The 22,574-nt window shown below is 56.6% G+C and overlaps 2 protein-coding genes across 3 annotated transcripts in view; both read left to right on the top strand.

The window, feature by feature from the left end:
* Nucleotides 1-162: 162 nt before the first annotated feature.
* Nucleotides 163-11,428, top strand: ZC3HC1 (zinc finger C3HC-type containing 1). Of its 2 annotated transcripts, none has more exons than XM_062592892.1 (10): nt 163-537; nt 2,697-2,808; nt 3,007-3,157; nt 4,919-5,002; nt 5,591-5,718; nt 7,071-7,228; nt 8,319-8,544; nt 9,222-9,428; nt 9,631-9,840; nt 10,909-11,428. In XM_062592892.1, the coding sequence occupies exons 1-10, from the start codon at nt 404-406 to the stop codon at nt 10,975-10,977; spliced, it is 1,479 nt and encodes a 492-aa protein (XP_062448876.1). In that variant the 5' UTR covers nt 163-403; the 3' UTR covers nt 10,978-11,428. The 2 variants fall into 2 exon arrangements, with proteins under 2 accessions (XP_062448876.1, XP_062448822.1); XM_062592838.1 differs by having other exon boundaries at nt 9,219-9,428.
* Nucleotides 11,429-17,312: 5,884 nt separating this feature from the next.
* Nucleotides 17,313-22,574, top strand: part of UBE2H (ubiquitin conjugating enzyme E2 H) — a 54,016-nt gene continuing 48,754 nt past the window's right edge. Inside the window, exon 1 of the mRNA XM_062579921.1 lies at nt 17,313-17,447. Within this exon, the coding sequence (XP_062435905.1) occupies nt 17,395-17,447 (53 nt within the window). The 5' untranslated portion in view covers nt 17,313-17,394. The remainder of the gene's footprint in view (nt 17,448-22,574) is intronic.

Below are 22,574 nucleotides of genomic sequence, written 5' to 3'. Positions count from 1 at the left end.
ACAGGCGGCGGCGCCCGGCCCCGCCGCCCAACCAGCGGCGAGCTGCTGTGGCCGCAGCCTATGAAACGCGGCCTTGTTGGCAGGTGGGGAGGAAAGCGAGGCCGCGGGGGCGGGAGGCGGGGGGAGCGGCGGGTACGTTGCCGCAGCGAGGGCAGCGGCAGGCGTGAGCAGTCGAGAGCCGGCTGCCTCGTCCCGCGCCTGCGCAGCTCGGCCGGCGCGGCCGCCGCCGCCAACTCAGGCGAGAGCAATGGAGCGCCGGCGGCGGGAGCGCCCCGCGGACGGGGTGCAGCGCCGAGCACCCCGGTAGGGCAGGTGCTGCGGCGTGGCGGGTCCCGCGGGGGCGGAACGCCTCGGCGCGGCGCCGTTTCCCTCTCCCGGGGCCTGCGCACCGTGTGGGACCAAGATGGCGGCGCCCAGCGCCGTGGCGGCGGCGGCGGCGGCGGCGGGGGGCCGGGGCAGGCCGCCCGCCGTCACCCCGCAGCAGATCCGCGAGCTCATCGACGGCGGCATCGCCCCGGAGGGCGCCGGCCCCGACGGGTGAGGGCGGCCGCGGCGGGGCCCCGCCGGCGCGGGAGGGGTGCCCGCCCCCCGCCGCCGGCCGGGGGTACTGGGAGGCACTGGGGGATGCTGGAGGGCCTGGGGGGGGTACTGGGAGGCACTAGAGGGTACTGGGAGGCACTGGGGGATGCTGGAGGGCCTGGGGGGGTGCTGGGAGGCACTAGAGGGTACTGGGAGGCACTGGGGGATGCTGGAGGGCCTGGGGGGGTGCTGGGAGGCACTAGAGGGTACTGGGAGGCACTGGGGGATGCTGGAGGGCCTGGGGGGGTGCTGGGAGGCACTAGAGGGTACTGGGAGGCACTGGGGGATGCTGGAGGGCCTGGGGGGGTGCTGGGAGGCACTAGAGGGTACTGGGAGGCACTGGGGGATGCTGGAGGGCCTGGGGGGGTGCTGGGAGGCACTAGAGGGTACTGGGAGGCACTGGGGGATGCTGGAGGGCCTGGGGGGGTGCTGGGAGGCACTAGAGGGTACTGGGAGGCACTGGGGGATGCTGGAGGGCCTGGGGGGGGTGCTGGGAGGCACTAGAGGGTACTGGGAGGCACTGGGGGATGCTGGAGGGCCTGGGGGGGTGCTGGGAGGCACTAGAGGGTACTGGGAGGCACTGGGGGATGCTGGAGGGCCTGGGGGGGTGCTGGGAGGCACTAGAGGGTACTGGGAGGCACTGGGGGATGCTGGAGGGCCTGGGGGGGTACTGGGAGGCACTAGAGGGTACTAGGAGGCACTGGGGGATGCTGGAGGGCCTGGGGGGGTACTGGGAGGCACTGGGGATTGTTGGAGGGCCTGGGGGGGTACTGGGAGGCACTAGAGAGTACTGAGGGGGTTTTGGAGGGCCTGGAGGGTACTGGGAGGCACTGGGGATTGCTGGGGGTACTGGGTGTCACTGGGGGGGTGCTACTTGGATTCGCTGAGGGGTTGCTGGAGAGCTCTGGGAGTCCCTGGAAGGTACTAGGGTGTACTGGAAGTCACTGAGCATTACTGGAGGGTCCTGGGGGGGCAGTGGGAGTCACTGGGAGTTGTTGGGAGGTACTGAGGGTTTCCAGGAGGTCACTGGGGGTCACTGGAAGTCACTGAGGGCTTTGGGAGTCCCTGGGAGTGCCTAGAGGGTGCTGGGGGGTACTGGGAGTAGCTGAGGGGTACTAGAAGTCACTGAGAGTTAATGGAGGGTGCCGGGGGGGGCACTGGGAGCCACGGGGAGATGCTGGGGAGTACTGGGAATCACTGTGGGGCACTGGGATGTACTGGGAAAAAAAATGGCCACTAGGAGTGCTCGGGTGGGCCCAGAGGACTGGTAGAGAGTGGGAGGTGCTGGGGGGCACAAGGAGGCAGCACTGGGCTGTACTGGGCACTGGGGGGCAGCAGTGGGCACTGGGTGGTGCTGGCAGGCAGTGGGAGGGACTGGGAGGCAGTAGAGCGTGCTGGAGGGCATCGAGGTCACTGGGAGTACTGGGAGACAGCGGGAGGTGCCTGGGGACACTGGGAGGGTCTGGAGAGCACTGGGAGGTACTGGAGGGCACTGGTTTGTTGAGGCAATGGGGAACTTTGGGGGTATCCCAGATCCAAGCTGCTGTGGTCGCCTTGAGTTGCAGCTCAACCTCTGAGATGCAGCTTAAACCATCCCCAGATGTTAAGCTATTGAAAGGCAGAGTTACAAACCGTTCCCCGCGCGCGGGGCTGTCAGTAAGGGCGCGGGAGCTGCGGTTCCGACCGGGATCCAGCAAGCGGAGGAGCTGTTTGCCCCGGCGCGCCGCAGCCCCTGTGGCGTGCGGAGCTCTGGTGCAGCTCCAACCTCGGAGCTGCGCCGCAGTCGCCGATGTGGCTGCGCCAGGCTCCGAGAGCCGGATTGCGTCTCCCGCTTCCCGCATCGAGTCCCTGTGAGCCGCCGCCGCCAATAATCATGAAACGTTTAGCGCGCAGCTTTGCTTGACGCTCTTGTGTTTTTAATTGGTCCGTTAGTAAAATAGCCACTTAAAAGCCAGGGCTTAGGGGCTTCTGGAGAAGAGATTGCTGTGAGCCTAAGCCTGAAAGATGAAATGGTAGAAAAGGTGCAATGCACTTTTTTTTTTCCTCCCCAGTGCATTCATGAAATCTTTCCAGAACCACGCAGGTGTCTTGCTTGCTGACTTGCTGTTTCCTTTTAGGAAAGACACGTCTGTCTGGTCAGAATCAGCTAACGGATCTTCGCAAATTGATGCTGCCTCTTTGGAGTCAATGAGCAAAGAGGCCTATTTCAGCAGAGTGGAAACGTTCACCATATCCTTTCTGATGCTGAGTGTTCAGCCAGCCCTTGCCCTGCTCTGCTGTGACCCTCCCTGCAGTTTCCTCTCGGGCTCCATCTTCTTAGAGGCTTTTCTTTTTCTGTTGATGGGTCACCCTGGGAGAAATGACCTGTCTAAGTGCTAAGGCTGGCCATCCTGTGATACGATTGAGCTTTATCCTTAACGCAAGCACCCGCTGAAGTGGGCGGGCAAACCCCATGAGCTGTCTCCCCTGGTGTGTGCCAAATACGGGTGGACCAACGTGGAGTGCGACATGCTGAAGTGCTCCAGCTGCCAGGCCTTCCTCTGCGTGAGCTTGCAGCTGGCATTCGATTTCAACAAGTGTACGTATGCCAGGGTCTTTGCCGAGGACAGGCCTGGGGGTCGGTGCTCCCAAACGCAGGCTTTGGGAGCACGCGCCTCGCTGCTCGTGTAAGCAGCTCCCTTAGTCTTGGGTGATGCTGGGTGTTTGGCGTCTCTGAAAATAAACTGCGAGTTTAGTAACTCTTTCCATTAATTTGCAAGAACATAAAACTTCCTGCTCCCATGATCAGAGACAGGTTTCCAGACTGCTTGGTCTGCTGCTCTCTGCTTATTTTTCTGGCGCAGGCCTGGCAGTGACAGCTGGTCACCAAGTCAGTCCTTGAAGGCACTCGCTTTGTGTAATTTTGTTCATAAACTCCTCCGCTGCTCCCTTTAAGCTAGTGTGAATTACCAGCAGTAAAACTCCCCTTCCTGTCCTCTTTACTGAGTTTGCAGTCTAGGCCTCGCACTGTTTTCCTTCCGCTGGCTGTAGAGCGTTGGCTAGTCCTGACGGTGGGAACGTGTGCCCAGAGCTGCGCACGGGATCCGTCAGAGGCCACAGGACAGGAGCATCCAGGGCAGTCTGCTGGCGGGGAGCAGGAACAGCTCCGGTCCCGCCGTTTGGCGGCACGGGGCCGAGAATGCAACGGAAATGCCGGCCTCTGCGGTGCAGCCTCGTGCTCCGCCGCAGCGGAGGCTCTCGGCCCCGCAGCGTGAGCGTTGCCCCAGACGGGAGCTGGGCTCATGCAGCTCGCCGGCCTCGTGACACTCGCAAGCCACAGCATGGCCCAGTGACGGCCTTTGCTTTAACATCTGCCCAAACCTGCACTTTCCTCTGCTTGGGACTGGCACACGTGAGTGTCATTGCCCCCTTCTCAACTTTCTTTGCTTGGTTCAAGTCCCTGCTGCTGTTATCTGCGAGATAACAGAGGGCAAAGCGCAGCCCGATGTCTGACAAGCACAGCGCGTGGTATGCGTGATAGGGAGCTGCATAAGAATTTCCTTTTGGGTCACTCTGAATATTCATGTCTGCTGTTTGTTTAGACAGTCTTTATTAAATAAACTGTGACCTAATTATTCTATTAGTAATTGCACTGGTTTAAGAAGACCTAAAGTAATTGGAGGTGGGAAAGAATAGCAAATGTAGCTTGAAAAATGAATGGTTTCATTCTGTAAGGTTTGAACAAGTTAAATTAACCTCCCAACAAAAGTTTTGGTACTTAATTTCCAGACATGGCTGTGATTTGGCCCCTGCAGCCAGGGAGGAGCAGTCAAGTGAGTTAGCTAGGAGCTGGCAGCAGTCCAGGGTGGTAAAATCAGCAAGAGCAGCCAGTCCCTGCACTGGTGGCTGGACTGAAGCATCTGTTGCACTGCCAGTGCAGCGTGGCAGGCTCCTCTCATCCGTGGTCGCCGTGCCCGGCAAAGGGACAGGGCTCTGGCTGCGGGGAAGTGGAGCCGGCCTAGTCGTCCTTGCCATTTTGGAGCGATCCCTTCAGCCGGTCTGTCTCCACTGCTGCAGGAACCGCTCCCTTTGCTGGGCAGAGCTGGGGGAGGGCAGGGCTGGAGGGGCAGCAAGCTGCCAGCTCCTTCGGGGAGGGAGGTGAGTGTAAGCAGAGAGCCTCAGGCTCGCGAGCTGCAGCCTCGTGTGATGTCCTTCCCCGGAGCCATGCCGAACGGGAGGAACCTGGCTGCTGGGAGCAGGGAAGCCCCTGGGGAGGGTGCCCTCTCCCGGAGTTCCTTCTCCCGACTCTTCCCTGAGGAGGTGTCTCCACAGGGGAGTAGAAGTCGGTTTTGCCTCGCAGATAAGGAGCGCTGTGTGGAGCTGAAGAAGGCCTTGTGCACCGCTCACGAGAAGTTCTGCTTCTGGCCAGACAGCCCCTGCCCAGGTTCGTCTTACAGAGCTCAGCTAGGGCACAAGCCTGGGATTACTACTTACTCTCTGCCTTTCTGATGTAGCTCTCACCTCCCCTTGCAGTAACAGCAGATTGTCCACAAGGTCTCAAAGCAGACAGTGTTGCAGTCTCTTTTTTTCCCCAAGGGGAGGTTGAAGCACAGGGTGGCAAAAGGATGCCTCTGAGCACCCTCAGCAAGTTCACAGCTGAGCCACAGCTAGAGCTCCAGATCTTGAGTCCTAAACCAGGGCTGTACCCACGAGGCAGTACTGGCTCCGTTAACTTTATATGACGTCCTCTCCAGGGCGGTTAAAATGCCGTTCAGGTTGTAACTGGGAGAAGATGGGGGAGGACTGTTGACTTGGGACACTTTGAAGGGGTGATAGACCTTTATGGATCATCGGAGTCCTTGCTGCACTAAGAAGGGTGATTGCAAAGGAAAAAGACTGCTTAGTTTTTATTTATAGGCCAGAAGACCCCTATCAGAACATCTTTTTTGTTCTTTCCTCTCTTGTCCTGTAGAATAATGAAGGGGTGGGAAGGCTGGTGTCACAACTAAGGCCTCCTGCTTTTTCTTACTAGATCGCTTTGCTCTTTTGCTGGTGGATGAGCCCAGAGCCCTTCTCCAGGACTTTCTGGATCGCTTTCAGAGCCTGTGTCAGCTGGAGCTGCAGCTGCCCTCCCTCAGAGCGGAAGACATGAAAAACATGGTGAGTTTCTGGGGGCCTGCATGACTGGGGAGCTGACGTCCCCAGTGGCATCACGAGACCTGCCTGTGCTGTGCAAATCCTGACTGGAACAGTTGTGAGGTTGAGGATTCAAACTGGAAACTTCAGGCTTCTGGGTAGGCTTCGCTCCACCCTGTGTGCTTGTCACGTGCTCTTGTCTTGGCGTTTCCCAAAGCATGTTAAAGGGAATTCAGAAGGGTTCATCCCTGTGAGCCCTTGATGAGCCCAGGCACAGCAAGCTCATGTTGTTGCAATGTCACCAGTGTGAAGTGGGCTGTTATATCTGTTTCCTGCTCTGCACCTTCCCCAACACATGATGCTCTCTGGTGCCCAGCAGAAGGCATGTGAGGTCCCACAGACTCTTTCAGGCGTCTGCTTTCCCTAGCAGCTCTCACCACTGTTCATTACCTCCAGGGAATCTCTGAGATGCACCAGCCTGTGGATCACCCCTCCGGCAAATGACTGAGATCCCCTGAAAGACCTAGGCACCATCATTGTGCCAGGAGAGGTCAGGAGTCCGGGGTGCCAGAGGTTTTCCCAGAGCAGAAATGTGGGCAGAGGCCCACGCAGGCAAGGGAGCCTGTCCAGCAGGCTGGTGAGTGCAGTACAGGGAGGCTGCCAGGGCAAGACAGGTATGGGGGCACGCTCAGTGGGCAGGAGGGAAGAATGAGCTCGGGCAGGAAAGGCTGGAGAGGAGCCACAGGCAGGAACACGTGTGAGATTGCCTCCTCATGGGGACCTGGCCAGGCCGTGCTCCGCTTCAGCCAAGTCTGGCTTGTTGGGCACTCGATCGCTGGGAAACAGATGGCTCTCAACAGTGTGAAACTGTATGGGAACCAGGGAATACTTCATCCATTCAGTAGAAATAGCAGAGGCATTTTATGGTCACCAGGGTGAGCTGGCTGAGCTGTGAAAACCAGCAGAGCCCCCGAGAAAAGATGGCTTAAAACCAACGCACAGACCATGTGTACAGATCACTCTACATGCAACTCTCCAACCGTCTTACTAGCAGCAAGGTCTGGAGCCCCATCAGTGGCCTTCGGGGGCTCTTTTCTCCCTATGTCTCAGTGATGCCCCCAAAGCATTCTCGGTTTGTCCAAGCGCAGGCAGCCACTCGGCCCCTGTACCACCCTGGGATCAGACTGCCGAGCTGGGGTTGTTCGGACTCGTGCTTTGCCATGAGCAGCAGAGCCGAGATTGGCTCCATGGTCCCCACGTGGCCTTAGGGAGAACGAAAGGTGCATGAACGAGTCTGGACCCCAAACTCCTTTGGGGTCGGGGCTCGGTCTGAAGGAACGCGAGCGCTACCTTTGACTGCTGGCTTTGTCCCACAGTGCCTGACAGAGGAGAATATCAGCCTGCTCCTGCAGCTGATCGGAGAGGAACTCGAGCACAAAACAGAGGGAGAGAAACCGCTAATGAAGTTTGCCTCGGAAATCCTGCAAGTGCACATTCCTGCCTGCGTCCTGGCTCTGTGCGGCTGGACTTGCAGGTCAGTATGTGGGTAATGCCTGTGAGCAAGGGTTCTGGTACAGGCTGTAAATATTCTGTGCACAATCCGGAGTGTCTGTTGCACTTTGCTGTGATTGCCAGTGAAACCTGTCCAAGGCTGGAGAAATGCGAATGTCTCTCCTGTGAAATGTTCTCTGCCCCCTATTTCACTGTTGTTAATAAAATCACAGAATCATAGAATCAGTAAGGTTGGAAGGGACCTCTGGAGATCATCTAGTGCAACCTCCCTGTTCAGCAGGGTCACCTAGAGCATGTTAGACAGGGTTGCATCCAGGCACGCCTTGAAGATCTCCAGAGAAGGAGACTCCACAACCTCTCTGGGCAACCTGCTCCAGTGCTCCATCAAAAGCTTATCTCCAGCTGTCAAAATTGTGAAACAGACTTTCAGAAACCCCAGTGCAAAGCTAACCAAAAACAAGTGTCTCCCAGAGTTTGTGAAGTCTGAAACAAGGCCTCTGAGCTGCCGGTTGTTCCATTCATAGCTGATTTACCTGAAAGGTCGCCCTCAGTACTGCTTTCGTTGCTCGTCAGGCCTGCAGGAAGGAAGGGCAGGTTCATGGCCTGAAGGTTCACGCTTTCCAAAGCGTGCGCTGAGAGTGAAACAGCCACGCTGTTCATGCCTGAGGCATCTCGCTGCAGGTGATCTCTTACGGTGCAGGCTGATAACAGGCTTTTGGAGGGGAAGAGCGGAGCTGCCAGTGTGGCTGCACAGTCGGAGGGGCTGAAGATGGGGATGATGACATCCTTAAACACCCTCACCTGACATATCGTAACTACTGTCCTGGTCCGTGGCAAACGAAAGCATAAATGAGCCAGTTTAAGTCAAAGCTATAGAAGGGTTTAATTTAACTTGTTTTACTTCTCAGTGTACTGGGCTACAAAACCAGTAACTGTCTGCACCTCAGCCAAGGGGTGCTGATGTCTTCAAAAGTGCTGGCTTGGGTACCTGTGACTGTGACCTTTCCTGTAATTTGCCAAATACCTGCATCTGTTCTGAAAGCTGCGATATATTAGGGAAGGGCCCAGGCTTGTCTCTCACCTTTTCCTGTCACTTGGCTCTGTCCCCCCAGCACTGCATCCGGCTCCATGCACCTCTCTGTGATCACCTGCTCCCGCTGCATGAGGAAGGTGGGACTGTGGGGCTTCCACCAGCTGGAGTCTGCTGGGCTGGAGCTGGACTCCTGCGGCCTGAGCAGCACCCCGCTGGCTCCTGCCGAGCGTTTCCCGCCGGTGCCCATGTCTCCACGCAGGATGCTCACACGGAGCCAGGACACGCTTCCTCCGGGCTCTGAGCAGGTATGGCCCAGCGCTCAGCTGGATCACTCCATGCACTCGGGCTGTCTGGGTGGTACCACATCGTTGGGGGTGGGCAGCAGTCAAAACTGATGTAGTTTGGGTGTCTGCTACTGCTGACAAGCAGTGGTGTGAGGGGTTTAGCTATCTCTGAGAGGGATGAGGCCAGCTGGTTTTGGTCAAGGTACAAGTCCCCAGCTGGACTGTGCAAGGTACCATTCCCTACAGTGATGTCTCTGGACAGGTAGCTGCCTCTTGCCGTGAGAAGTGGCTCATCTGGGCAGTGTGCTAAGTCCTCAGCCATTGACTGAGGAATGGACAATGGAAGTGGGTTGTCGCTGTCTTTCGCACTGCCCATTGCTCTCTGTCCTCCTGCCCCTCACACCCTCAGACACTTCTGTGGGATAGCCCAAAATAGGCTGTTCTGGCCAGGATCCCTGTAAACGTCTTGACTTGGGGTGCTCCAAATCAAGGGGTGCCTTCACCCACGTGCAATGAGACGCATCCAAGGTGCTCCTGGTGTGAAGGGAAGATGACATGGGTCTTACCAGGACAGCTGAAAGAGCCTCCATCTCTTGTTCAAGGGGGGCAGGGCCACCCTGTCACTGTCCCCCTTGGGCAGAGGGCAACCTAGTGACCAGAGGAGCTCTGCTAATTCCGTGTCCTTTCTCTACCAGCAGCAGGAGAAGAGCCCGTCCCCAGCAATCTCCCACCCACGGGGTTGGGACTGCTCCAGCCCCATGGAGCGAGGCGAGTTGGAGACTACCAGCCCTGTGCTGAGGAGCCGCCCCGTCACCCGCAGCATGGGGCAGGGGGACAACGTGGAGGTGCCATCCAGCCCTCACCGCAGGGCCAAGCGGGCACGGCTCTGCTCTTCTAGCAGCTCAGTGAGTGGCACAGGCACAATGAGAGCATGGGTGGGATGGAGAGGGATCCAGGTCGGGTGTTCCTGATCCGGGTGCCGGTGTTGTCACAGTAGGACAGCACTGAGCCAGTTCAGAGCAAGGAGGAGGTTTTATCTTGTCACTAGGGTCTGTTTAAAACCGTGCTGTCACTGTTTCCTTCACTGTCGTCATCTCTCTCGCCCAGGACACTTCTGTGAGGAGCTTCTTTGACCCCAGCATGCAGCATCGCGACTGGTGTCCCTGGGTCAACGTGGTGGAAGGAGGGGAAGCCCTAGAGGACTCCGTGGCCCAGATGGACAAGAAGCCTGCGAAGGCAGAGCCGGGCTGGCAAGTGGTGCTGAACACACTCTTGGCCATGAGAAAGTGCGACAGACTGCCTGAGACGGAGCCTGTGGTGAGCCTGCAGGATCGCCAGTCCTGAACCAAGCCATACATCCATCCTTGAGCTCTCAGACACTGCTTGCTCTATAGCCTTTCCCTGGGCTGAAAGCCAACAGGCTGAGCTTGGGGCAGATCAGCTTCATTTGGGCTAAAACCAAAGTAGCAAACCAGGCCGACTGGGTGGCTAGGACCAAGCCTGTGTCTGCAGAGTCTCAGCTCCCCCTCTGCCTGTGCTGACAGCCTCTCAGCCAGGTCTCATCTGTTAATGCAGTGTTGCACACTGATCTGTTTGAGGGCTGCTATAAATAGCAAGCTCTCCAGAGTGGCTCTGCGCTGCCCAAGATCCAATTTCATTTCGTGTTCTGATAGAGAGCCCCACTCTGCAGATGTCCTGCCAGCTGGGGCCCACAGTCGCCAGCCCTGGGCCACTGGAGTGGTGTGTTTGCCAAGCTGAGGGAGTGGAGCTCAGGCTGCAGCTTTCCCTGAGCAGGTGCAGGGCAGTGAGAGGGAGCAGTGGGCACCTGTCACTGCCTACCTGGATCCCCTCAGCTCCAATAGCCATCTCGAGATGCCTCCTTCAGGCTTTCCTCAGCCACACTCAGGGCTGCAGAAATCAGTGGAGTAGTCTTAACCACTACTTCATCACTTGTCTTTCATCACTTTCATCACTTTCATCACAGTGTCTTGAGCACTTCCCATAACTTACATCCCCAACAGGGCTGGTCCCTTCCAGCTGTGCCACATACAGCTGTTAGCCAGGTAAGTGCCAACCATTTGGCAACCGTTACCTGCAAAACTTTGGAGGTAAAAGCCCCAGCTGGAGTAGGGATATTTGAAGTCTATTCCTGCTTCTCACTTGCCATCATCTTGCTGTCCTCTCCCTGTTTCTTCTGCTGGAAAATAAAACTAACAAAGAAAATGAGCTAAATGATGTCCTGGAGCCGATTATGAAATTTCAGTGTTTCCTTGCTACAGCTTCTCCTTGCATGCTTTGGATAGGGGTGCTTGGGGCTGGTGGCAGCTGCATGTCATCATGTGGTGCCTTGATCTCAGATCATCACTTTGCTCCTGTCTCTTGCAGAGCCTCTCGGTGAAGTCCTGTAAGGTGTTCCGCATTTTCCGGCAGTGGGAGAGCATGAATTCCTCCTGAACAGGCTGCCGCCACAGCCTCGCCATCGGCACAAGGCATCGCGTCAGTCCAGTGGAGATTTGCTTTGCAGTGGCTCCTGAGGCATCTCTGTGCTCTGGGGAGGGGGTGCTGAGGAGGCCCACGCAAGCCACAAAGGCCACGGGCAGCCCCTGCACCAGATGGCCCCAGGTGGCCACTGGGACCCCCTCCTCTCCCGGTTGCCTTCTTTGAAGTCCCCCTGCTTTCATAAGTTGCCACTGTGGCCCTTGGCCCTGCGGGCTTCAACAGCCCCTTGCAGGCTTGTTTGTGGCGAGCTGGGAAGCGCTGCAGGCCCACGAGGTGAGCGAGGAGATGTGGTTCCTCGTGAGGCCAACTGTTGTATCCAGCAAGGCCCCGGGGGGAGCCATGAGCTGCCACCAGCAGTGCAGGGAAGTGATGCCAGGTAGGAATAAAACATTTCACTTTTTTCTTACACTTGTCTCTGTGGGGTCACTGCCTTCCTCTCCTGTTTCCCACTTCCTCATTTCACTGGCTCCCCTGCCCAGGGTGTCCTTGGGAGCTGGCCGTGCCTTGAGCTCTTCACTGGCTGTTCCTCTGGGGCCTTGGCATCACTTCTGCACCCATAGTCATGGAGGTGCCTGTGGACTCACAGCACCTGCTGGGATCTGCCTTGGGCAGGCGGGTTTGGGGGGGCATCTGGCCATGCCCGACCCACCAGGGGCTGGATGTGTAGCCTGATTCATTGCCTCTGTCCTTGAGGATGTTGTGGAGGGAGCTTTGGGGAGGGCTCAGACCCTGCAGGCAACTCAGGTGCTGCTGGACTGCCTGATCCTGGTCTGCTGCAGCCAAGCTTGCACGGGCGAAGGCATGGGAATTGTCATTCCCTTTTCCTACGGCCAGGCTCCACATCCAGCCCTTAGGCCTTGGGGACGCTGGTCCCAAACAGAGGCCCTGTCTCAGTTTCACCAGCTGTATTGGGACAGGAATTAACCACAGCACGGTCTGTGTGCCTGGAAAACACTCCCCCCTGTTGGGGCCTCCTCTGTGTCTCTCCTTGCCCCATACCCCTTTGAGGTGTTTGCTGGATGCCCTCTGTCCAGGCAGGTGATGGGCACATTAGTTAGGGCTGATCCCTGTGCTCCAAAGCTAATGGTGCCAGTGTGACAAGCCCTGAATCCCCCTATCAAGTGCACTTGACTCTGGTTGAATATCATTGTCTCCTTAACCCCATGGCACAGCGTGGGGGGAGCCTGCTCTGCAGAGCCAAACAACCTCAAAATAGGACGGCAACAAAGCAGGGGGCAAAGCCCAGCTTTCACAAGCAGGAAATGCAGTCACAGGTACCAGGTGCAACACGAAAAAAAAAGGAAAATTCAAGCCTGGGGCCTGTTACCTGCTTTTCTGCAGCTGCTGCGATTTCTCTGAGGCTTTCAGTAAGGACATCTATCACTCCCTGCAGACAGCCTTTCAGGCTAGACCTTATCCTGGGGTACCTGATTCCTAAAGTTGGGGGAGTGTAAACTCCCTTATTTCTTGGCTAATTCGGGCGATGGCTTTAGCTGTGGCCTCTCCTCTGCCTTTTTTATTTTTTTTTAATCCTTCTCACTGCTCATCTAGCCCTTACTTCATCAGCTTGCCTATGAGGATTTTATGGGAGACAATGTTGAAAGCCTTACTGAAATCAAGGTAGACAGCATCCACTGCTCTCCTTTCATCTACTAAACCAGTCATTTCATCATAGAAGACCTACAGGGTGGTTAAGCATGATTTCCCCTTTGTGAATCCATGCTGACCACTCTTGATCACCTTCTTGTCCTTCATGTGCCTGGAAATGGTATCAGGATGAGCTGCTCCATCACTTTTCCAGGGGTGGAGGTGAGGCTGACGGGCCTGTAGTTTCCTGGGTCCTCCCCTTTGCTCTTTTTGAAGACAGGAGTGACATTTGTTTTCTTTCAGTCATCAGGCACCTCTCCTGATCACTATGACCTTTCAAAGATGATTGAGAGTGGCCTTGCAATGATATTGGCCAGCCCCCTCAGCGCTTCTGGGTGCATCCAATGAGGGCCCATGGACTTGTGTATGTCCAGTTTGCTTAACCTAATGTATGTCCTTAACCTAGTCCTCTTCCACCAACGGAAGGTTTCCCTTTCTCCAGACTTTCTCCCTGGTTTCTAGGGCCTGGGATTTCTGAAGGCCGGTCTTAACAGTAAAGACTGAGGTGAAGAAGTCATTCAGTACCTCAGCCTTTTCTGTGTCCTCTGTCACCAGGACACATTCAGCACTGGCCATTCAGCAGCAGGCCCGCATTTCCCCAGGTCTTCCTTTTGCTACTGATACAGAAGCCCTTCTTGTATCCTTGACATCCCTCACCAGATTAACCTCCAGATGGGCTTTGGCCTTCCTAGCCCCATCCCTATATGCTCAGACAACATCCCTGTATTCCTCTCAGACTATCTATCCCTGTTTCCACCTTCTGTGGACTTCCTTTTCATGAATGAGTCTTGCCAGGAGCTCCTTTTTCATCCATGCAGGTTTCCTGCCCCTTTTGCTTGACTTCCTGCTCCTTGAGATGGACCATAAGCTTGAAGGGGGTGATTCTTGATTATCAGCCAACTTTCCTGGACCCTCCCTTCCCTTCTTCTTGTATCCCAGGGGATTCTTTCAAGCGGGTCCCTGAAGAGGCTAAAGTCTGTCCTCCTGAAGTCCAGGGCTGTGACCCTGCTTTTTGCTCTTGATCTTGCAGGATCCTGAACTCCACCATTTTAGGGTCACTGCTGCCAAGGTTGCCCCCACCCTTCACATTCTCAACCAGACCTTCCTTATTTGTAAGAATGAGATCCAGCAGAGCACCTCTTTCTGTTGGCTCCTCCATCACCTGTATTGGGAAGTTGTCATTAATGCTCTCCAGGAACCTCCTGGATTGCTTTTGCCCTGTTGTGTTGTCCCTACAGCAGATACTGAGGAAGTTAAAGTCCACTATGAGGACAAGGGCCTGCAAATGTGAGACTGCTTCTAGCCATCTGTAGGCGGCCTCATCTGCTGCTTCTTCCTGATCAGGTGGCCTCTAGCAAACACCCACAACAACATCACCAATGTTAATCTGCCCATTAATCCTTACCAATAAGCTCTTAGTCAGCCCCATCATCCACTCCTAGGCAGAGCTCCATGCATTCCTGCTGCTCCCTCATGTAAAGGATGACTCCCTCTCCTTGCTATCCTGGCTTGTCCTTCCTAAAGAGCCTGTAGCCATCCATTGCAGCATTCCAGTCGTAGGAGCTATCCTACCATCTCCCTGTGATCCCAATGAGGTCATTGCCCTGCAGCTACACAATGATCTCTAGTTCCTCCTGTTTATTCCCCATGTTGCATGCATTAGTGTACCAGCAGTTCAGAGAGGCACCCAAGCGTGCCAGTTTCCCAGAAAGGGTGTGTGAGGCTTCACCATAGCGTTGTCCTGTTGGTACTTCCTGGCCTGCATGCATGCAAACACTTGATGTATCCTCACTTAAGCTCTGCTTCATTGCTTGTATGTTCCCTGTATCTCTCTCCCTCCTGTGTCATTCCTTGTTTAAAACCCTCCTTACCAGGTTGGCCAGCCTGTTGGCAAAGGTGCTTTTGCCCCCCTTAGTGAGGGGAATCCCATCTCTCCCAAATAGCCATCAATCTTCAAGCAGGGTGCTATGGTTGTAGGAATGGACACCCTGTTGCACCAGCTGTGCAGCCAATTGTGGATTCACAGTATCCATCCTCTCCTCACATCCTTTCCCTCACTGGCAGAATCGAGGAGAAACCTACCCAGCCCCATACCCCTGAGCACTGCCCCCAGCGCTCTGTCATAGTCATATTTGATACTTCCCAAGGTACCTTTGGCAGTATCATTGGTGCCACATGGAAGAGCAGCAGGGTAATAGCCAGGGGCTGGACAAGCCTTGGCAGCCTCTCCACAGCATCCCAGATCTGATCCTGGCAAACCTCTCCAGATGACAGGTCAAGTTGGCAGATAGGACACCTCCATTCCCTGCAGCAGGGGGTCACCACTGCCAACCCTCACTGTTTCTTGTCCCAAGTGGGTGCTGGGGTGAGCGAAGCACTGGTGCAATGCCTGGCGGGGGCTGAGGGTAGTTTCGACTGGGATCGTTTGTCTTCCTTTTCCAAGAAAGACTCAATTGTGCCATTCCCTGGGAAACACTGCCCTAGCCCTTCTGCTCCGTCATTTTCCTCTGGGGCTTCGACTTCAGGAAGTGGCATGACATGAGCCTGCAGGCTGGGCACAGCCAGGCCGTTCAGAGGCCCAGCACTGAAAAACACGCATGCCGTAATTAGCTGGAGGCACCATGGAGGCATGCAGTGGCACCAAGGAAGGGGGTCAGGTCCTGGGGGGTGCCTGAGCATGGCACAGCTCCTGCTGCAGCCCCATGACACTTGTGGGACACGGCCTAACAGGGTGTCACTTCACCCCATGGTGGCCCTGGCCCACGAGTCTGTGAGAACAGAGGTAGGGCAGGCTCAGCCTTGTGCAAGGCTATGGGGCAGGATACAACCATGAGACCCCCAGGACCCCAGGGCACCCTGCTGCGAGTGGGGCCCAACATGAGGATGATGTGTGCCCACACACAAACGCATGCACTAGTGCTCCTGGTTTCCTTCTCTCACACACACACACCCCTGTCTGGGATGCCATCACCCCAGCTCTGGGTGCCCCTCCTATCCTGGGTGTCCTCACCCTCACTCTGGGTGTCCCATCTGCCCTGGGTGTCCTCACCCTGGCTCTGGGTGTCTCAGCTGCCCCAGGTGCTAACAACTTGGCTCTGGGTAGCCTACCTGCCGTGGGTGCCCCCGCCCCAAATAGCACTGCATGGAGAAGCCCCTTCCCCAAGTGTCTGCCCCAGCTGCCCACAGTTCCCCATGGATCCCCCCACTTCCCATGGATCCCCAGCACTCCGCAGCTCCCCCAACAGCCACGATTCCCCATAGCTCCCCCAATCCCCCTGACTCCCCATGGTTCTCCACAGCTCCATATGGCTTCCCCAATCCCCATGGCTCTCTATAACTCCTCATGGTTCCCCATAGCTCCGTATGGCTTCCCCAATCCCCATGGCTCTCTATAACTCCTCATGGTTCCCCATAGCTCCTTATGGCCTCCCCAATCCCCATGGCTCTCTATAACTCCTCATGGTTCCCCATAGCTCCGTATGGCCTCCCCAATCCCCATGGCTCTCTATAACTCCTCATGGTTCCCCATAGCTCCTTATGGCTCCCCCAATCCCCATGGCTCTCTATAACTCCTCATGGTTCCCCATAGCTCCGTATGGCTTCCCCAATCCCCATGGCTCTCTATGACTCCTCATGGTTCCTTGTAGCTCCTCATGGCTCCACACAGCTCCCTAAGGTTCCCCCAGTCCCCATAGCTCCCCATGGCTCCCTCAATCCCCGCAGCTGCTCCCACTCTCCACAACCAGCCCGGCAGCCATTTTCCCTGCTGGCCCTATCCGTGGGACAGGGACCATCCCGCACCCCTTGCACAGCAGGCGTCGAGCCAGGCGCGGCGGCGAGGCCAGGCCAGGCCAGGCGCGTCGGCCGCCAGCGCCCCTCTCCCCCGCCTCAGGCCCAGGCGGGCTCAAAATGGCTCCCGCGCTGCAGTGGAAGCTGCTACAAGGCGGCGCCCCGGAGGGGCACCGCACTGCCGCACGCCGCGGGGCAGGGCTTCCCCGCCTCGCTGACTGCACGAGCTGCGCCCACCCGCTCCCACGCAGGAGCTGCCGAGGAACGGGGCGGTTTGGGCAACGCGCCTTTATGGCGGCTGGCAGCGAGGCCCTGAGGTGAAAGCAGGAAAGCGGCGAGCCCAGCAGAGGTGGCGTGGCACTCTGCACCGAGCCATGCTGGTGTGTGACCTGCGCCCCGGCGGAGTCTCCGCTGCCGGGGAGCAGGCGGCGGAGACCCCCCCCAGATCGGGAGCCCCCCCGCAACCTTCCGCGCCGGGGTCTCGAACCCGCCACCCCGCCGCTCCCTCCTTCCTTCCCGGCCCGCCTAGCGCACTACAACTCCCGGCAGGCCGCGGGGCAGGCCGCGGGGCGGGCGGGGCCGCCGGCGCGCTGCCGTCACGGCGGCGGCGCGGCCAATGGCGGCGGTGCGGGGCGGTGAGGTCACTGTGGGTGACGTCAGGGGTCCAGAGAGAGGCTCCGGCAGAGGCGAACGGAGCGGGGCCGGCGGCTGCGGGAGCGCGAGGCGGCGCGAGGGGCCCCGGCCGGCGGCGGCGGCGGCGGCGGCGGCGGCGGCGGCCTCGCCACAGCAGGGCGGCGGCGGCGGCGGCGGCGGGGGGGTCCCAGCGGCTCGGAGCCCGGCGCCCCCCCCCGCTCCCCTCCGCGCCGGGCGGCCCCGGGCGGCGGCGGCGGCGGCGCTGACAGCCCGCCCGGAGCACCGGGGGCGGCTGCGGCCACCATGTCCTCCCCCAGCCCGGGCAAGAGGCGGATGGACACCGACGTGGTCAAGCTGTATCCTTCCCGCCCCCCACCCGCGCTGGCAGCCCCGGGGGGTTCCTCGGTCAGCCCGGGGTGTGTGGGGGGGAGCGCTGCCCCCCCCCGCCCCGGTAGGGCCCTGGGGCGGCGGCACCCCGCCCCCTCCCCCCCCCGGGGGGGCTGAGCCCCCCCCTCCACGGCAGGGAAGGCCTCACCCCCCCCCCCCAAACCCCTCCTCAGATCTTATTTTGGGGCCCTGCCGAGCTCCCCGGCTTGACAGCCGGTGCCCCCCTCTCACCCCCCCCCCCCCGGGCGAGGGCCCCACCGTGGGGCCTCGCCGGCGAGGGGTGTCGGGGGAGCGTGGGGGGGCCGAGCTGCTGCCACAGCCCAAAGAAAGGCTGTCGTGGTGTTTATTATTCCTGTTTCCTCCCCGTTTTCAGCCCCCGGTTCAGGAAGCTTCTGGGGCCGGCCTGCGGGGGGTTAAATGTTTTGGGGGCAGCGGGGCCCTGTGGGGACAGACCGGCGGCGAAGCCGTGGCAGGGTGGGAGACGGGCTCAGCACGGCCCGGACCCCTCTCACGCGAGCCGTCCCATTTATGTAACTCTCCAGGTTAGGCTCAGCTTCTCCCCCCCCCCCTTCCTTGTGAGATCTGTTTATATACATTTTTTCCTCCTTGCTTTTATTCTCGATGCTTTGCAGGGTGGCAAATGCTTTCCCCTCTGTCTGCAGTGTGGATGGCATTGAAAATCTCATGGAGGGGGGGTGGCTATAGGGTTGCTTATTAATAGTTTTGTTTTGTTTACAAGGTGGTGGCGGCTGAGGGAGGGGGGAAATTAGAAATGACAAGAGTATCTGAAATGTTTTCAGCTCTGTGCACTGGAGAGCTTGCGAATGGTGGCTCTAACTTCGTATGTGGTGCTGAGGGGTTCGGTAAACAGATCTGATTTAGTTCCCAGAGAGATAAACAAACTTGCTTGGATTTTATGTTTTTAAGGGAGGGAGGGGGGAAGGGAGGGAAGAGCGACACCACTCATGTTTGTGGCACGAGGGTGGCTTATCAAAGGAAACTTCTGTTGATGTTTTGCGCGTGTGTTTCTCTGTACAAAGCCGCTCTTCATATATTTCCATGTTGTTTTTTAAGCAAATAGGAAATGACTGCCGATCGTGGTTGAATCCGAGCTATTTTTATCTGAGGTTTAAAGTTACGCACATGTCATAGTCTGCTGAATGCAAATTTCAATCGATGCTTAATTGCACCGGGAGGTGGGTCAGGAATTCCAGCTGTTTGGGGGGGGGGGGGGGGGGAATCTTCATTACCGGTAGTGTCAGAAGAGGACTGGGCTGAAGAGGGGCTGAGGCCCAACCTGATCTGCTGCTGCTTTCTTTTCCCCTCCCCCTACTTTTTTTTTGTTCGTTTCGTAGCTGGCATCTCTAGCGATTACAGCATTTTAGGAGACAAAGAGCAGAATTTTTTCTCTTTTCTTCCCTCCCCCCCCCTTTTTTTGAAGTGGTTTCACTTGTTCTGTATTTCTTGTGGTGGCAGGGCTGGGTGGCGGTGGGTAGAGAGCCCCCGAATATCTGGCGTTCCTCCCACCGCCGGGTAGCTCTGGCTCTGCTCTTTCTTTTTTTTCCCCCTGACAAAAGAAAGCGAAGGCTTTTCCCAAAAGCCAAGCTCTTATTATCGTCAGCGCCGCGGCCCCGGTGTCTGAGGGTGAGGGTTAGAGCGGTCGGTGTCCTGCGGACCACAAACTTAGGAAGTTGTGTGTGTCAGATGACTCTTCCCTCCGCTCCTCCCTCCCCAGGGTTTTTTTGGTGGTTGTTTGTTTGTCTGTCCGACTTGTCTGGCCTGCCCAGGGAGAGCTGAGCTCTCTAGGCCCTGGCTCCCCCAGCACTTCGCTCTGTGTATGTCGGGAATCTCCCTAAGCTGGTCTGAAATGAGGGTCTGTCCTGAGCCCTGGGAGTGAGGATGGTTTTGGTGGTGACCAAATGAGAGAGGACTAGTCTGAAGGAATGTGCTTGAAGGCTGCTCCTCCCGGGGCTTGAGGGTTCTGTTGTTGGGTAGTGTGGGTTTTTGTTTTTGTTTTTGCTTTTTCCCCTTTTGCTGCCATTTTCATTACAGTTTCCCTTTTCAGCCTCTTTCCATGTCTCCAATAATGGCGTGGATTTATAGCCTGCCAAGGGCTACCTTTTTGGATAGGGAGGGGGTAATGTTGTGAGTGAATAACGCTGCTGCCTTCTCCTGCTCTGACAGGTTTAGGAGCCGAGTGGGGTCTTTTTATTATTCCTATTTTCAATCCTAACACGTCCGTGTCCTTTTGTGGATGCGTCTTTGTGAGCCGGGAAGGGGAGAGGTTGCTCGGGCTCTCTCCATGCATTGCCGGCGGGTGGGGGGGGGGGGGGGGAGAAGAAGCCGCCGTATGTGCGTGCGTTAACGTGTTGAACTGATGTTTAATAACCGCCTGGCTGGTTATGTGCTGAAACTCTGAGTCACTCATTGTTTCTCTCCTGATCGAGCTCCTGACGTTGTGCAAACGCTGGGGAAGGGCCTGCGACGGGGCTCCGCGCTGCGTTTCCCCCTTCCTGGGGGGCTGCCGCCCCCCTCCCCGTGCTCTGAAGTGTCCCGGGTGCTGCGATAGGTACCCGGGCCAGCCCGGTGCGTGCACTGCATGTGCCCCCCCGTTCAGCAAAGGAGCTTTTGGCCTCCTCCCCTAGAACATCTTGGGAGCTGCTCGCTGCCCGCGAGCGGCCTTAAAGCGTGCGCGAGGGTGTCCCAGCGGCCTGCACGGCAGCGCCGGAGCTGGAGGCCGGCTCGCCACGAGCCCGGGCGCCTCCCCCCGGGGGATACCGGGGGGTCCCGGCCCCGGTTTCGGGGGCCGAGCCGCGGTTTGCAGGTGAGAGGCCTCGGGCAGAGCTCGCAACTCCGCGGATTGGCTGCTCTGTTACTACCCGGAAACCGGGGCCGGGGCGGAGCGAGGCGACAGCTGATGGGGAGCCTGACCCGGCCTGTTTACAGCAGCGGGTTACGGGGGGAGGACGGGCCCGCGGGGCCCCCGCGGCCGCCCGAGCCCCCGGCTCGCGGGGCCCTTTGGAGCCGCCCGCGGCGCTCTCCCGGCGGGGTTTATTGTTCGGCACCGCGGAGCGATGTGGGCTCCGTGGGGCGAGCTGTCTGCGGCCTCCCCTTGGACTGGAGTTTGTTTTGCCTTGATTTATTTCCCTCCTTTCGTGGGTAGGTGCTCCTGGCTCGGTCGACGTCTCTGAGCTCTATTTTTAAGCATCAGGGCTGATGTTAGAAAAGGGAAGTGTCACCCTGTTCAGTGCATGAAAGGAATTATAAATAGAGCTCAACTTCATTTGAATCTCCCTGTTTGGACCAGTTTACAAAGCTGAACGTTTGTAACACGCTTTGGAGCTATCAGGGAGTAACATACAGAGTGAGCAGTCTCCTTCTAATTTTAGTCTTGCCCTGAGTCAAGGGGAATAAAGGTACAAAGCTCCTTAGTTTACCTTAGGAGCATTTTGTAATCACAAAACTCACTGAGTTTGCTCCACGGAGATCAGGACGTGGTTTACGTTTGGGGTAAATTCCTTTTTATGTTCATTATAGGCTTACACCACACTTACCATCCTACTTGAGCACCTTCCAAGCGTGCGTTGAGCAATAGGATGGTCACGTGCCTTTGTTCTGTTTGGCCTGTCCCCAGGGGAAGAGCATGTGCACTGGAATGCCTAGTTTTGGTAGGGTTCGGTGGTGTGTTTCTTTTTTCTTTATTTATTTTTTTTAAAGGATAGACAGTTCTGGAAACTTTTACAAGTCAGAATGTAAATTTCAAAATGTCACACTACCCTTCTTCTTGCTCTGCTTCTGGGGCTCCGTTTTAATGAGCTCTCCAGGGATGAGGGTAATTGCGTGGTGGTACTTCAAAACGTTCAAAGACTTGGGAACAGTTTGGTCTGGGATCTGGGAGGCCCCCCCTTCCTCTCCTCAGAGCAGTCAGAAATGCTGGCATGGGTTGTGATTTATAAGTAAAATGTAGTTAAACTCCACTCGGAACGTGTGGTGCTACCTGCCGTAATGAGGACTTTGAATTCCCATTGCCAAACAACCCAGCTTGGGGGGGGGGGGGATCTTTGTTGCCTAAAATGACAACTTTCAAGGGTATCATCTTGCTTCTTTTAGAGCCGAGCGTGGCGTCTTTGCTAGCGGCTGGATTTTTCTCCCCGCTCGGGACTGGCTCTTGGCCGGAGCTGTAAGTCCGCTCTGCCATTGTGGCCCTGTCAGTTTGATTGCAGAGCCCATTGAGGCTGCGACTCGTCGAGCAGACCTGAAAGCGTGGTGCACCTGCTTAATAATATAATTGCAGTGGTCATTGAGATGGAATCGTATAATACGAATTTGGTTAAAACAGCTTACAGTAGAGTGCCTGTTCTAGCTTGACATCCTGGCCCTGTTTAAAAAAAGAAAAAATAAAGTCTTTGTATCTCTCTGAGTTTGGTTAGTTTTAACTGTTTGTGTGTGTTGTTCCTTAGTACTCGGTACACCAAAACCATTACTCTGAGTCTATAGCAGTCTTTTTTAGTATTATGCTTATGGTACCCAGAAGCAATTCTTAAGACTAAACAGGTATTAGATTACTAAATGCTGATGAATAAATATTAGAGGCTCTTATTTTGCATCAACAGTATAAAAAAGAAAAATTGGCTGTAGGATTTTAGTGAAGACAAGTGGCTTGTGTTATAAAATGGTGTCCCTGCTGTCCTCTGTACTGCTATGCCTACAAAGGCATACGTAATACTTCTGTCTTTTGTAGTGAAGGCATACTGTGATCTAGGCAGACTTGGATTTGTAGTAGGTGATTTTTTTTTTAAGTGTCATCATGACTATATTACAATCCTGGCAAGCTTTTGGAAATGCATCTTACCGAGTGCACTCCCACATGTTCAATGTTTCTTAGCAGTAGCAGCCAATAACATTAGCTTCTATCATGGCTGGGAATCTTGCAAACCCTGTTAAAGTCTTAATGTGTAGGATTAACCAGAGGATGCCCCCTGATGAGACTCTGCATTGTTTCATTTGCCAGTGAAATATTGCATCTAATCTTCATGTAAGTACAGCCTGTATCTTGCATTGGTTGTGGTTATCACTGCACTGGCAGAAATTTTTCT

Source organism: Rhea pennata, chromosome 1, assembly GCF_028389875.1.
Source record: "Rhea pennata isolate bPtePen1 chromosome 1, bPtePen1.pri, whole genome shotgun sequence".
Taxonomy (NCBI): domain Eukaryota; kingdom Metazoa; phylum Chordata; class Aves; order Rheiformes; family Rheidae; genus Rhea; species Rhea pennata.
This window is presented reverse-complemented; position numbering and strand designations above follow the sequence as displayed.

Coding starts and splice junctions, on each gene's coding strand:
- ZC3HC1 (XM_062592838.1), top strand. CDS start 404: ATGGCGGCGCCCAGCGCCGTGGCGGCGGCGGCGGCGGCGGCGGGGGGC. Junction 538..2,696: donor GAGGGCGCCGGCCCCGACGG/GTGAGGGCGGCC, acceptor GTTTCCTTTTAG/GAAAGACACGTCTGTCTGGT. Junction 9,841..10,908: donor TGCCTGAGACGGAGCCTGTG/GTGAGCCTGCAG, acceptor TGTCTCTTGCAG/AGCCTCTCGGTGAAGTCCTG.